At 48.5% G+C, this 13389-nt stretch overlaps 1 protein-coding gene across 1 annotated transcript in view; it reads left to right on the top strand.

Moving 5' to 3' along the window:
• Nucleotides 1-13389, top strand: part of PGD (phosphogluconate dehydrogenase) — an 84749-nt gene that overhangs the window by 25886 nt on the left and 45474 nt on the right. Inside the window, exons 5-8 of the mRNA XM_069609969.1 lie at nucleotides 7498-7616; nucleotides 9624-9690; nucleotides 11573-11707; nucleotides 12221-12410. Coding sequence (XP_069466070.1) covers nucleotides 7498-7616; nucleotides 9624-9690; nucleotides 11573-11707; nucleotides 12221-12410 — 511 coding nt within the window. The remainder of the gene's footprint in view (nucleotides 1-7497; nucleotides 7617-9623; nucleotides 9691-11572; nucleotides 11708-12220; nucleotides 12411-13389) is intronic.

The raw sequence follows: 13389 nt of genomic DNA, 5'->3' as shown, positions 1-13389 counted from the left end.
TTTGTGGGTGGGCCTGGAATTTTCTGGCATTTTGTGGGTGGGCCTGGAATTTTCTGGGCTGGCAGGCAGGGTGTTTTGGTGACATAGCGTACAATGTGGTCGACTCAATGAATTCAAACGTTGCAAGCAAGCTGCTCTAAAGGAAGGTATGCTCCAATTACACCAAGTTATTCTGAGGCATGCTGTGTACCAGGTAATTTGCGTATCCCTGTTTACACCCCGAAAGTCCAGCAAGGCTGTTTCCGCTCCATCCTCTACTAACCTTTGCAATTTAAATGGGTCTTATTGACTGGTGGCACATTTTGTTGATTTCTTGAGTCTTTGCATAAGCTTTGTCAGTCTGTTTGTACTGTTTTGATACATAGTAAAGGGCTAATGATATGCATTTATATTTTACACATGACCTTTATGACTAAAGAATGCACAGATTTGATAAGCAACCGAACGCATTCTTCGTATTCCTTTAGTTGCATAAAATACACGTTTGCAGCCGGTTTTATTTTGGAAATCTTCTATGATGTAATGCCGTTCAGAGGGAAATACATTTGGTAACCCAAACCCCAATTATTACAAAGCTCAGAAGTGGCAGAAAACCACTTCTAAGCTTTGTACAGGGCTCCTCTGTGTTCATCAGAGAAGGCCTGGCCTCACCCACTTTCGTTTCTTTAATGCATCTTTTAATCTTATTCCAGGTTTATATAATGGGGGACCCCCTTTCGTACGCTTCATGTTATTTACGAACATTGCCCTGATGAGGGCCTTAAAAGCTTCCGAAAAGCATTGCCCACAAACCTCTTCCTTCACAAGTATTCAGAATAAAGATGGGTTTTTATGACCGATTGTGATCTAGTCATTTGCGAGTGCTGTGTACTTGTATTCACATTGAATATGATAAATATGTTTGCAATAGTGCATCTATGTGGTCGCACCCAGTATTCGGGGGCCTATCCTGAACGTTTGGCTTTTCATTTACAATAGTGCAAGTGTGATGTGGGCACTAAATGCCATGTTTACAGACCTAATGTATTACATTTCTCACTTGGAATTGATTGGGTTGGTTCCCTCTTTCACCCCGACTGTCTTATTGCCAACCCATTCCTATCCTAAGGGTAACGCTTTGACTGCTATGTCTAGTTTCCACTGTGAGGGTCAGGTTAATTTAAAGGAAGTCCACCTTACCAGTGCCAGGTTGAAATGCTAGGAATTCCTCACAACACCAGCCAATCGGGCCCAGGAACGTTGCCTCCCGCACACTGCTGCAGCTTCTCTATTCGAGTACTCTGCGGCCGTTTATTGTTGAGAAAGGAATTCTTTATACACGCCTCCTTAGTGGACATATGCCTCTCAGTTTCAATACCATTATAGTATCCTCTATGAAGATGGTGTTTTCCTTGTAATTTTAGATTCCATACCCTGGAAAACTGCCTCCACACCTTCACTGCATTGTTGGACTGCATCTGTGCCCATACTGCAACTAGCAAGTGGTGAACAACTTGTAACAGCCTGCCTCTCAAATTGACTTTCCTAAAAAAGGACAACGCTGATTGGCACACAGTTTAAAGTTGCCAATCCCATTCGCTGGCAGCAACATCTCGACTCATGTTGACTCGTCCTATCTCCTCCCGTCTCGGTCTTCAGATAATCTCCCTTTCTCAAGGCTGAGCAAACACACCTTTCTTGTTTTTGTGCCTAAAACAAACCAAGGGCTCTGTTGGGAAGGGCCCCGCTCTAGCTGAACCAGTGAGAAACCATATACATGAAAACCCTCCGCCTGCCAGCAGCCACCTCTGTCCCGCTTTGCATCTAAAGCACACCTATTTTGCTCTTTGCTTTAACCTATTTTGGACTCGACTACACCTAATAGCTGGGCTGTTTTTAAAAGAATTGTCACAGCTTTGTATCTGGCGGATTACCAGGTGGTGGGGGGGGAGGGGTGTGGGGGAGGTCCTCATTTAAGGCCCATCCTTGCGCTCACTCCCAGCTAAACTCCGAAAGAACCGAACACAGCAGTGGGGGTGGGGGAGCTTGAAGGGTTGCTAATGCGGAGGGAACTTCACGCAGTCACTGGCAGTAGAGCGTGGCCAGCGGAGACAAAACTTGCCAAACTTGTTCAAGCTTTCGGAAAATAGGGCACTTCACCAATGTGCAGGAGCAGAGCCTTGAAGAAGGTAGAAGCAAGGAGGAGCAGCTGCAGCGCCAAAACCGATGAAGGCTACCATCACCACCCGGCTAAGTATTGGGAATAAAGGACATGAAAACAAAATGCAGATGTGCCTAATGGACACCCTTGTCCTGAATTGAAATAGCGGGGGTATGGAACTCGAGGTAATGGCAGACTCTGGATCCAACCTCACCAAAGTACAGGGCAGTTTCTCCAAAGCGATATGGGGATCCCAGAACCACTCGCACAAATCTACACCAAGCCTAGCACGTATGCCGGTGGCCCATTACAATTCCTGGGGCACTTGGAAAAACTTCACAAAAATTCAAGCAATGAACATGACGGAAAAGGTGGGCATAATCACCGGGCGGGGTACGTCTTCAGGTAACTGCTTTAAGGAAACCCTAGAACTGGACCCCAATACCAAGGAATTCTTTGTTGTGTGCATGTCAATTTACATAACACTTCTTTGCACCATCTTTATACATACAATCAGAATATCCATAAAACATTTTACATATAAAACTTTTCGAATAATAACATGCACTATCGATGTATTTAATAAAAGCAATATCTTTTTAAGATTCTCTAAAAGTCATTTATATAGAATTAAAAACGAATAAGACTAATCGGACCGAAGCCTTGTAGTGTCAAATGTTAGATGAAATCTACTCCAGAGTCGGACTTCAACTAGGGACTGTGATTCTATTCTGTCCATCGCATGCTTCCGCACGCTGTAGGCTGCCCTATTTAGAGAATAAGATGTCATGGGGCCATAGTGTTCTATCTTCACGTTGTGCTCCTATCCTCCCCATTTCAGCGTAACCTGTGAAATGGTGTTGCTTTTGTACACGAGCAGATTTATTCTAGGGCCTATCCCCATGAGAGGATCACTGGTCAAAAGGATCTGTTTTTCCTTACAGCTTGTTGACTGGTGTACCTCAGTCTCGCAGGTCGCGGGCACCTGCAGGAGTGCTCTTGCACTTGCCTCCGGGCCTTGCACTCGCCTCATTATCACTGCCCTCCTAATGACCCTTGAGAGCGGAATCTCTCTGCACTTAACCAATTCTCCGACTGGATGCACTGGGACACCCCCCCCCCACCCCCAAACCATAAACGTCTTTGCACTTGCATGTTCTGGTTGCACCATGTAAGGAACGCCTGTCTGTCCGTCACGCCACACCCCTCCCCCGTCTTCACTCCCTGCATGGTTACGCCCTCATTTGCACTTGGGAAAACTGCAGAATCGTCGCCAGACCTATTTGCTATTATCCCCACTGTTAAATGTACTATATGCACTTACTCTGCCTGTGCAGACTATTATCGGACAGAATAATGTCAAGGGCTCTGAACGACTGTTTCTCCCTGTGTTGCCTACCTCCTTGAGCGCTTTGAAACACTTGCCTTGTGTACAGGCTCTTTATAAATAAATATGAGCATACCAGAGATGGTAATAGGTTGGATCTAAGCTTAAGTGCAAGCAGTCTGGCTCATGGGTCATCCCACAGAATGGTCGAGAAAAAACTTGTATGCACCTTAGGGCTTCATTATGAGTGTGCTGGTCTGATTAAAAATACTGCATCCAGAATTTTTCTCGGACTGGCCCACTCAGAGTTTGTCGGTAGGGGCAGTGAACTAGTGGCAGGCCTAACCTGCCGGGAGTTCAGGCCCCTACCGGCAAAGAATTGCTACCGGTGTCAGTGATTGTGGTAAACCAATGGGAGTTTACTGCTGTTGCCAGCACCCATAATATCCTGGTAACACTGGGATATCTGCCACTAGTAACGGTATGTCAAGTTTGCCGGTATTGCAGGCGGATTACTGGCAAACCGTAATGACCCCCATAGTCTTTGAAGGTAGATTTTTCCAATAAATGTTGATGTTGGAAATACGGTCCCACTGTTGCGCTCTCTTAGTTAACCTGTTTTCTGTTTAGTCCTCTATAAAGCCTATTTTCTTTTGAAAGGGATCTACTGATGCGTCCCATTCTTTCACTTGGTCGCATATAGTCAGCTGGACTCTTGATGTGTTAGTATACCAGGTATACTGTGTCCCCCCACCCCGTTACCCCCCCCCCATATTTAGTATGTTGTCACGCTTCTTCAGATATTGAGTGACGTATTTAATGAGGCCATCCCTAATTCTAATCGAATGGCCTCTACAGGGGTGCCTTAGAGGAGGCCAAGACCCTGTCTCCAGGTAGTTCCTTCGAATATCTTAAGCCAGAACACCTCTTTCCTTGTGCAATTCCAGGCCATAAAGTATGCTTGGGACCAGGCTTGAGCCTAGAATAGGCGATGGCCATAAAAAAAGATAACTCTCTAGGAGACCTACTCAACAAGCACGTGTTAAACACAATGAAAGGAATCGTGGCGGGCCACATGCACACGTGGCCATACCAGAAAGAGCCAAGCAAGAACCGGTACTGGACTCTGCAGGGACAGTATCGGAGAAGCAGTAGAAGGCACCTAAAGTTACTCCCTTGGTCATTGCCAGGACATGCATGTGTTGCAGACTTTGACTGGGCTAGGCAGCCTCAACCGGGAGGTAATTTGCAATAATATCACCTTACCAAAAACAAATTAACTGTTATTTTCCTTACATGGGCTACCGTATTGACAAAGCTAGACCTCACAACTGTGTACCATCGGGTAATGTTATCTGGTTTCCAAACACTGACGTGTGTTTGTAATTCCGTATGGCATTTATCAATATACTTGGAAGCCGTATTGACTCTGCTTAGTGGGCCCAGTGTTCAGCTGCCTCATGATGGACACGCTGAAAGTCATGGACAAAGTCAAATATTTCCAGCACAACCTACTAGTCTGCAGCACCTATCGGGAAGAACACAACAGAGCACTTTCAGGAATACAAAGGTGCAGATTCAGTTCGAAAAAAAGGGAAGTTTGTGTTCGTAGAGCACAAATTATATTTTATCAGCTGCACCAGCTCCTCTCAGTGCAGGATTGGAGCCCACAGAAAACTTGAAGGTATCCCAAGAGGTCCCAGACCCCAACAAGAATCAACTGAAATCCTTCATGGATATGTTGGGGTACTAGGCCTGTGCACTGTACAGAGGAGGGAACACTGCACCTGGATGGGGCAGTGGAAACATGCATTCCACATCGGCCTACAAATGCTCTCTGCGCCTGCCCATTTGACGTAGACTGAGAAACTGTCATGGCTGTAGACGAAAGCGCGTGCACAGACAGCCTCAGCTCACACTTCTGCACACAAAATAAACGGGCACATTGAACCCAGTAGGGCTCATGGCCAATCTTCTTCCCAAAGAAGAAAAGCACATTGGTCATGAGTTGTTGGTATGCACAGCCATACCCATGGGGCAGGAACATTTTGGATGGTCCACAACCCCCTAGTTAAACCCCCTAGGCACAAGAAGCATAGCGACACAACCAGCTCACTTGGCATCAAAAATACACCTATTCAGCTATACCATCGAACACACCCTGGGGGGAGCTGGGGGGGGGGGGGGTTGGAGTCCTCATGCAGACCAGTGAATGACCATTCCTCAAAGACTAATGGATAGGGTGCATTTCATACAACAAATAAGAAGAAAAAGCCCAACAAGGTGACTCTGGACAGGATGTGAACTTCCACACGCAAATGCTTGCCAGAAGGAAGGCGCTTAAGACCAGACCTGCAATGCTACAGGTAAGGCTTGCCGAAATATGTCTAAGGCTCACTAAGGATGAGAAATCTAACCTTCCACCCCCTGCCTGGAGCTGACCGACTCTACCATGAAGGCCAAAACGGGATGATCCTGACAAAAGCTGCATAGGAGAAAGCTACTGGTGGCCACAGTTTGACACTGATGACTACTAGCAAGATTCCACATATGTACAGATGGCACAAAAGGCTGAGCAGCGCCAAAGGAGTTGGTAGAGTGGGATCCGTAGGCTTGGCGAAGTGGGCATCTACATCACCGGTCCCATGGAAGATATGCTGCCTGGAGAAACCTATGCCAGAATAATGATGGCCTACTCCTCCAAAAGGATCAGCTTCTTCAAAGAAGCGTTTAGGAGAGCAGGCAATCCCACCACCACCACCACCACCACCATCATCATCGCAGACAACTGACTATAATTTTACATCACCGGAAATGCAAACATACTTTCAACAAGCCGGGCTCAAACACAACTGATTGGCTCCAAGGACAGGGGAAAGTCGAAAATGCCAGCTGATATATAGAAGTGTTCTTAATACGGCAGTAGGAGGGGGAATCTATTATACAGATGTCCACAAAGCCAACAAATACTTTCATTCCATCATTCATCCTAGTGTGTAGAAGATCTGTAAAGCATCACTCTTGCCAAGGTGGACAACCCAAGCAAACTCTGTTTGATTTCAACCAGAGCAAATGCAACAGTAAATAAGAGATTCAAGGAACTGAGGGATGCAGGGAATGTCAGTGTATGAAGATCCAGAGTTGCTCCCATCCTGAAAGTAGGGGGCTGGTTAAGAATAAAGCAACCACACAAAGACGGGCGCATGCACACACCACCAGTAAACGTTGCCAAAGTCTGAGAAACCTAGGACAGACGGAAAGTAATGGAATGAATAACACTGTACCAGAGACAGCCACGTGAAGGCCAAGAAAAAGAACCCGAAGAAGAAGAAACCCAGGCAACGTAGAAAGCACAGGTGAGGCATTGATGTGAGAACACCATGACAAAGAACCAAAAACCCAATGAACGGAAGAATGCCAGTGAGCAACAGAACAGGCTGGCAGTGGAGAGGAGGCAACAGCATCTCCCAAGTGAAACAGTCACGAACGTGGGTTGTGACTGCTGACAGTAAAGGGACTTCCAAATCCACAATGTCTGTTATGGGTTGAAGATCCTTAGAAAATGGTATAATGTAGCATCCTCTGTAAAGCCCCATCCCCCGCACTGGGCCCTGTGCGAGACGGGCTGGAACGAGAGAAACTATTAGAATGCGGCAGGACACGGAGAGAGGGCGCGCCCGGAGCTGCATGGTGGGTTCGCTAATGGGTCTAATTAAAGAATAAATGTTATCATAGAAGTCACTTTTGTTTCTTTTTTTTGTGTACATTTGAAAATGCATTTAACTTCGCCACAGTTAACGTATGCGACCTGGTAGCTGCTCCCTCCTGTGAAAGCTTCTGAGAAATCTCAATGCTTGCCTGGAGGGACCACCACAGCACTACTGATTGACAGCCGTTCCCACATTCCCACAGCAATGGAAGTCTTTGTTGTACCTTTCCAAGATTGTTCTGAGTGTCCGCTCTTTGAGTTATGGTAGGACGATGCAGGAAGGACTTGCGAAACACTGCTGACTAAACTCTCTTCCACCAGAGGCGCTGCAAAGATCTGAAGGCCAGAGGAATCCTGTTTGTAGGAAGTGGAGTGAGCGGCGGTGAGGACGGTGCCCGCTATGGTCCTTCCCTCATGCCTGGAGGAGACCCGGCGGCATGGTGGGTACTGGTGAGGATGATCGGTGCCAACGTATGGGATTGGGGCTGGCACTTGTAGGGGTGGCTGCGCAAGGTCAGGGGGCAGGAGTGCCTCTCCCTGCACGAATGGGAATGCTTGCTCAGTGACACAATTGCCACTTTGGTGATGACTGTTCACATGATGGAGTGGCTTTAGCTGGAGTGGAGGTGGTAATCGAGGGAAGTTACACAGTGGGTAAGACGTTTATTGGTTGAGCAATGGAATTGTGTTATGTTATGAATTCTTAGATAGCGCACGGTCGCCCAAAGGCATCATGGCGCTGGAGAGAAAGACAGAAACCAGGGCTAGAAAACCATAGGCCAGCAGCAGATAACTCAGAATAGATATGTTTTTAGGGCTTTCTTAAAAGCCAGAAGGTTGGGCATTTTCATCGCCAATTCCACAGCTAAACGGCAGCAAAGGGGAAAGCGTGCCCCCACCTCCCCCGATTATCTGAGAGCAACGGCAGGGGGCTACACACAGCAAGCCAGCCGAGGCTGATCGCAGAGAATGCTTCAGGTGCTCTCGCCCAAATTTGGCACGAAGGTACTCTGCCCCCCCCTGGTCATGCAGAGCCCGGTGAACAATGCACAGCGCCTTGAATTCAATGCGCTGGGCAACTGGGAGCCAGTGCAGAAGGCGTAGCACTGGGGAGATAGAGCCCCATAGGGAGAGCCCATAGCCACCTGTGCTGTAAGTTGTTGAAGTCGGTGGACCAAGCCCTTAGGCTGTGCCATATAGAGAATTGCAATAGTTCAATCAATTTAACACCATCGCAGCAACGACCGGCGGGCGCAGGGATGGCGGTATCATGGAAAAACCCAGTCTGGTGTACGGCCAATACCTGGGCATCCATAGATAAGGTGGCTGTCCTAATAACCCCTAAACTTTTCACCCTAGCCATGGGGACAGGAAGATGACCCAAAGAGGAAGGCCAGAAAGAAGCAATCCAAAGTGGGGGGATCAGGAGGGGAACCCACCACCAGCACCTCCGTTTTGTCCCCATTCAACTTCAGCCAGTTTAGGCTCATTCACTCCCCTACGGCCGTCAGGCACTGATGAAGGCACGACACCTCGGCCGGATCTATATCTAAACGGATCAGGATCTGTGTGTTGTCGGCATAGGAATAGCACCTGATGCCGAAGGAACAGATGAGGCACACTAGAGCCCAGATATAAATGTTGAAGAGAATAGGGGACAGAGCAGAGCCCTGAGGTACACCACAACTAAGGTGACAGGGATTAGAAGATAAAGGAGAAAGCAAAAGAGATTGAGATCTATCAGCCACCAAGGAAGAAAACCAGGCTAGTTTTTGACCAGATATACCGATCTGGGCCAGGCGGGAGAGCAGGGTAGGATGGTCCACCGCGTCGAAGGCTGCTGATGGGTCTAATAAAATTAGGGCTCCGACTCTCCCCGCCTCCACCAGCCTGGCCATATCGTCCTGGACAGAGACCGGGACGTTCTCAGTGCCCCTGCCAGGCCGAAAGCCAGATTGGGCCGGGTCAAGACGATTGTTTTTTTGGCAATTGTATCCGGTGCAGCTGTACCAGGAGTGGGACTTGCTATGTGAGGTGTGTAATCAGCTCTATGGGCTTTAGTTAAGCATGCGGGTTGTGAGTAAAGCAGGGCCAGCTGAGCACAGTCCGAGTGAGGAAGCTGATCGTGTTTGGGCACAGGAAGAGATGCTGCTCGGAGTAGGGAACGTCTGCAGTGACCAGGAGGAGATTTTAGGTGCATGGGGGTGGCTGTATGTGCAGTGGTATTTATTTAAGGTGTGGGCTGACGTTTGCAAGTAAATGGTAGTTGCGTTGATGTATTCTACCATCTGTTTCATGAAGCAAAATTCCCTGCGATGGTTGAGCTGTGAAAAAGTACTTAAATCGTGACCTTTGTCAGACCTGCTCATTTCTGACCGCTAATTTCTTTTTGCTCTGCGTTCCTGTATAGCTGTGCTTATTGATTGTAATCTGTGTTCCCTCTAAAGGCCACATATCAAACCCATCTTCCAAAGCATTGCTGCCCAGGTAGAGGGTGAACCATGCTGTGACTGGGTGAGTAGTATTTGATCTTACCGGGGCGGCGGGGAGGTGGGGTGTTCAGCGTGCCTGCGAGTAGGAGATGCACCCATCCAGTCTTCTGTGTGCGCACATCCATGCACACTGGCCCTGGTGTCCTACTCGCTGACGGTGAGCTCTGCATTGGATCAGTTGCAGGCAGCAGTTCATGCATGTAGTAAAGGGAATGAGTCTACATGCTACCCCAATTTACTGACCTACTCCTGTGGGAACATGCATGTGACATGGATTTATTATTGTGGTATCCCAGCCTGGGGTTTCCAGAAGCTGTGCAGCTCAAGACCAGAATGAATGAATGAATGGAGGGTTTGCAAGGGGGAAAAATCCCACAAAACCTGAATGATGTTATAACTGCTGATAACCAGTTACGAAAATGTTTTAACTAATGTAGCTCTTTGATTGGGTCACTTGATCTTTACTCGTGCGTAAATTCCATATAACGTGGATTATCTGCTAAGCCCAACATGACATTAATGTTTTTTTGTAAACCTGCCCCAGATAAGGGTTTCCGCTACACCAAAGAGTCGCAGCACCGAGGTCTGCAGCGAGATGGGGCTTTCCTGTACAAGTGAAGAAAGGGCTGCTGCCGATCTTTTGGCTCTTCAGAAGGCTGTTGTCCTTCCTAAGGGGTCTTGGCTCCAACAATGACTGCAGGAATCCCAGCTTATCCGGGATGGCGAGGATCTGCACCATTTAAACTGGCAGGGGCTTCTGGCCATTGCAGCTGCCCAGCAACTGACCCATTCTGGCACAGATGTCACACACCTGCTGCCACCAGCCCATCCTGCAAGTAACCACAAAGTTACAAAACACACATTTAAAGGGATGTAAAGTGTCCTTATCACTCTTCATGCAAGGTGATGTGTGCAGGGAAAAATAAACAGCCCTTCACTATGTAGAACAGAGTTCTCTTGCACTGATAGCCATTCGGATTGATCAGTACCCCAAAACAAAAGAGCTTAGCATGGCAAGTTTAGCAAAAAGGCCTCACCCCCCAAAGGTCAGGAAAGGCTCTATGCAATATTAAAGATTGCAGGTCCCATTGATGTCTATAGAGGTAAGGCTGCAAAAAGGGGAACATCTTTCCTAACTGGGTGTATTGCATCTATCTCTGGCCACGTACCACCTTTTGAAGTAATTTCTTACATTAATGCAAGCAATTGTGGTAACTACCCACCAAATTGGTTGCAGGAAACAAAATGTATGCCCTACCCCACAGCCGCCACCCACTGAGCAGATTCCACCTGCACATGTGTGGAGGCTGACTCCTGTTGGGAATCTGGAATCATCTGCCCCAAGTGTGCAGAAATCGACCAGAATAGCGTTAAAAAGCCTGAATGCGTCAATATTCCGAACGGCCGAAAAGTTCGACCAAATCACGCATTCGGTACTGGGGGCTGCGGGGGTGTCCCGATAAAAATAAAATACATTATTTTATTTTTTTTAATTACCCTGTGGCGCCATTTCCCGATCACAAGTCGGCAGCAAGGTAAGTAGGGGGTGGGGTTGTGGGCAGGGGTGTGGCCATGTTGGAAATGTTCAGAGGAGAAAAGACGAAAGGTTATTTCGGAAAAATTATCTTCTGTCTTTTCTCCCTCCAACATTTCTACCTCGGGCTTTCAACTCCGATCCAGTGTGCATGCACAGTAACTTCCCTATAAACTGCACTGCTCAAGCATATTCTCCTTGAGTATGTTGGCATCATGCTGTTATCTCACTTAAGAGTCCATGATCCCCCCCCCCCCAACCTTTATAACTGCAGTCTTTGTCAGGGGGGCTGTTTCAGCATTTGTGGCCTTGCAGATGGATGCTTAGGATGCTGATAACCCTGTTTGCTTTGCCCCCGTTTTGTTGACAGGTCGGTGAGGAAGGCGCGGGCCACTTCGTGAAGATGGTCCACAATGGGATTGAGTATGGAGACATGCAGCTTATCTGCGAGGCCTACCACCTGATGAAGGATGTGTTGTGCATGGAACAGGACGAGATGGCAAAGGTTAGTAAGGCGCGACACCCACCCCACTTTCAGGCTGGCGTTTAGAATGTGGTGTAGATTTCCACTGACTTGGGGTTGTGCAGGTTGGAGGCAGGCCATTAAGTGAACTGCTGCAGCAAGAGGGCATGGTGGCAGTGTTCTCCCCAGGAGGCTGCCACACTGGTGCTCTCGTGTTTGGGGGTGGAGGGGTTCTCTGCAATGGGGAAGGGAATTGGAGGGGTGGGGTTCTCCTCCATGGGACTCCCGAGCAGCATCCTTCTCTGACTCCTGGATGGCCAGCTCCCTGGCCCCCCCCCCCCCACCACCCCTTTGCTGAGTGGCCTACCTTGGAACCATCTTCCTGGTGGCCTCCCCACAGTTGCAAGGGGGTTGACAAGCCAGTACTTTCGGGTTTTTGCATGATTTTGGTGGTCCGGGTGCAGCTGAACAGCTAACCTGGCGGTGCAACTGACCGGCCTCACTCCTCCCTTCCTTCCTGAGGCCAGTGCCATCATGATCTTTGTTTTTCACCAGGCCTTTGAAGACTGGAATAAGACTGAGCTCGATTCATTCCTCATCGAGATTACAGCCGACATCTTGAAGTTCAGGGATACTGACAGCAAACACTTGCTGCCAAAAATCCGCGACACAGCCGGACAAAAAGGCACTGGCAAGTGGACCGCCATCTCTGCCCTGGAATTCGGCATTCCCGTTACACTGATAGGTAAGTCTGAGGCCCTACCGCTGTGGCCCTTCGTTTGGAAAAGTTTCTTATGTTGCACTAAACTGGCCTTGGTCTGTTGGCATTTGTTGAGTAGAACTTCAGCACATCTGTGTGGGTTCAGTCCAAAACCATTGCCAACCCCCGTCCTGAGCAGAACATTTCCTCGTGTTGCGAGTTTCGCTAGAGGCCTTCTCGGACCCAGGGCCCTCTTGTGAGCAGAGCTCTCCCAGCCAGTTCTTGTAAACTCGCTCTCGTGACGTGTGTGTGTGTGTGTGTGTGTGTGTGTGTGTGTGTTCAGCACTCATATTGCAAAGCCTCTCCTTGAATGCACCTGCACATGCTTTAGGTTCAGGCCCAGAATCCCATGGCCTGCTCTAACTCCGGGCTCCGAGCAGCATAGTCACAGGCATTGTACGTGTATCCTCTGGCAGCGTTTGCTGTGCGTCCACCCTGCCTGCCTGTCTCAGCCTGCATCTGAGTCACACCTCGTGGGTGCAACCTGGTATCCTTTGTGGCATCTCTCCTGCCTCCCTGGGGCGCTGGCATACTGTAGTACTGTGTCTCTTAATTCATGCTGTCATCTTGGGTTTCTGCAGAGCACAACGGCAGCAGAGTGGGGACTCTTAACCTGCCAAACTCCTTCGACTAGGTGTGGGTTGTGTGTGTCGATATAGAGCAGAGGGAGGAGGCTTGTGCCGCTTTCAGGAAGTGTAAAACTCTACAGTCTTGTGCAAACATGCCACACCTTCTTCCTTCCAGTAATGCACAAAGTCAGCATGACTTGCAGTCCTAATACACCTGAATCATCCGTCCTAAACCACATGTGGATACTACGGGGCTACTGTGATGTGGGCAGCATAGCAAGAGCTACAGGACTTGGGGAGGGGTGTGGGTGGGAGGGGGCGGAGACCAGTGCCTGCGTGGCCAGATGGATGACAGCGTGGGGGAGAATTGAGGGTTCCATAGCCGGGGATAGTGC

The sequence above is a fragment of the Ambystoma mexicanum genome, chromosome 8 (assembly GCF_040938575.1).
Source record: "Ambystoma mexicanum isolate Mex_15411 chromosome 8, UKY_AmexF1_1, whole genome shotgun sequence".
NCBI classification, from domain to species: Eukaryota; Metazoa; Chordata; class Amphibia; order Caudata; family Ambystomatidae; genus Ambystoma; species Ambystoma mexicanum.
Note: the sequence above shows the minus strand (reverse complement) of the source record. Positions and strands in the feature narration are given on the sequence as shown.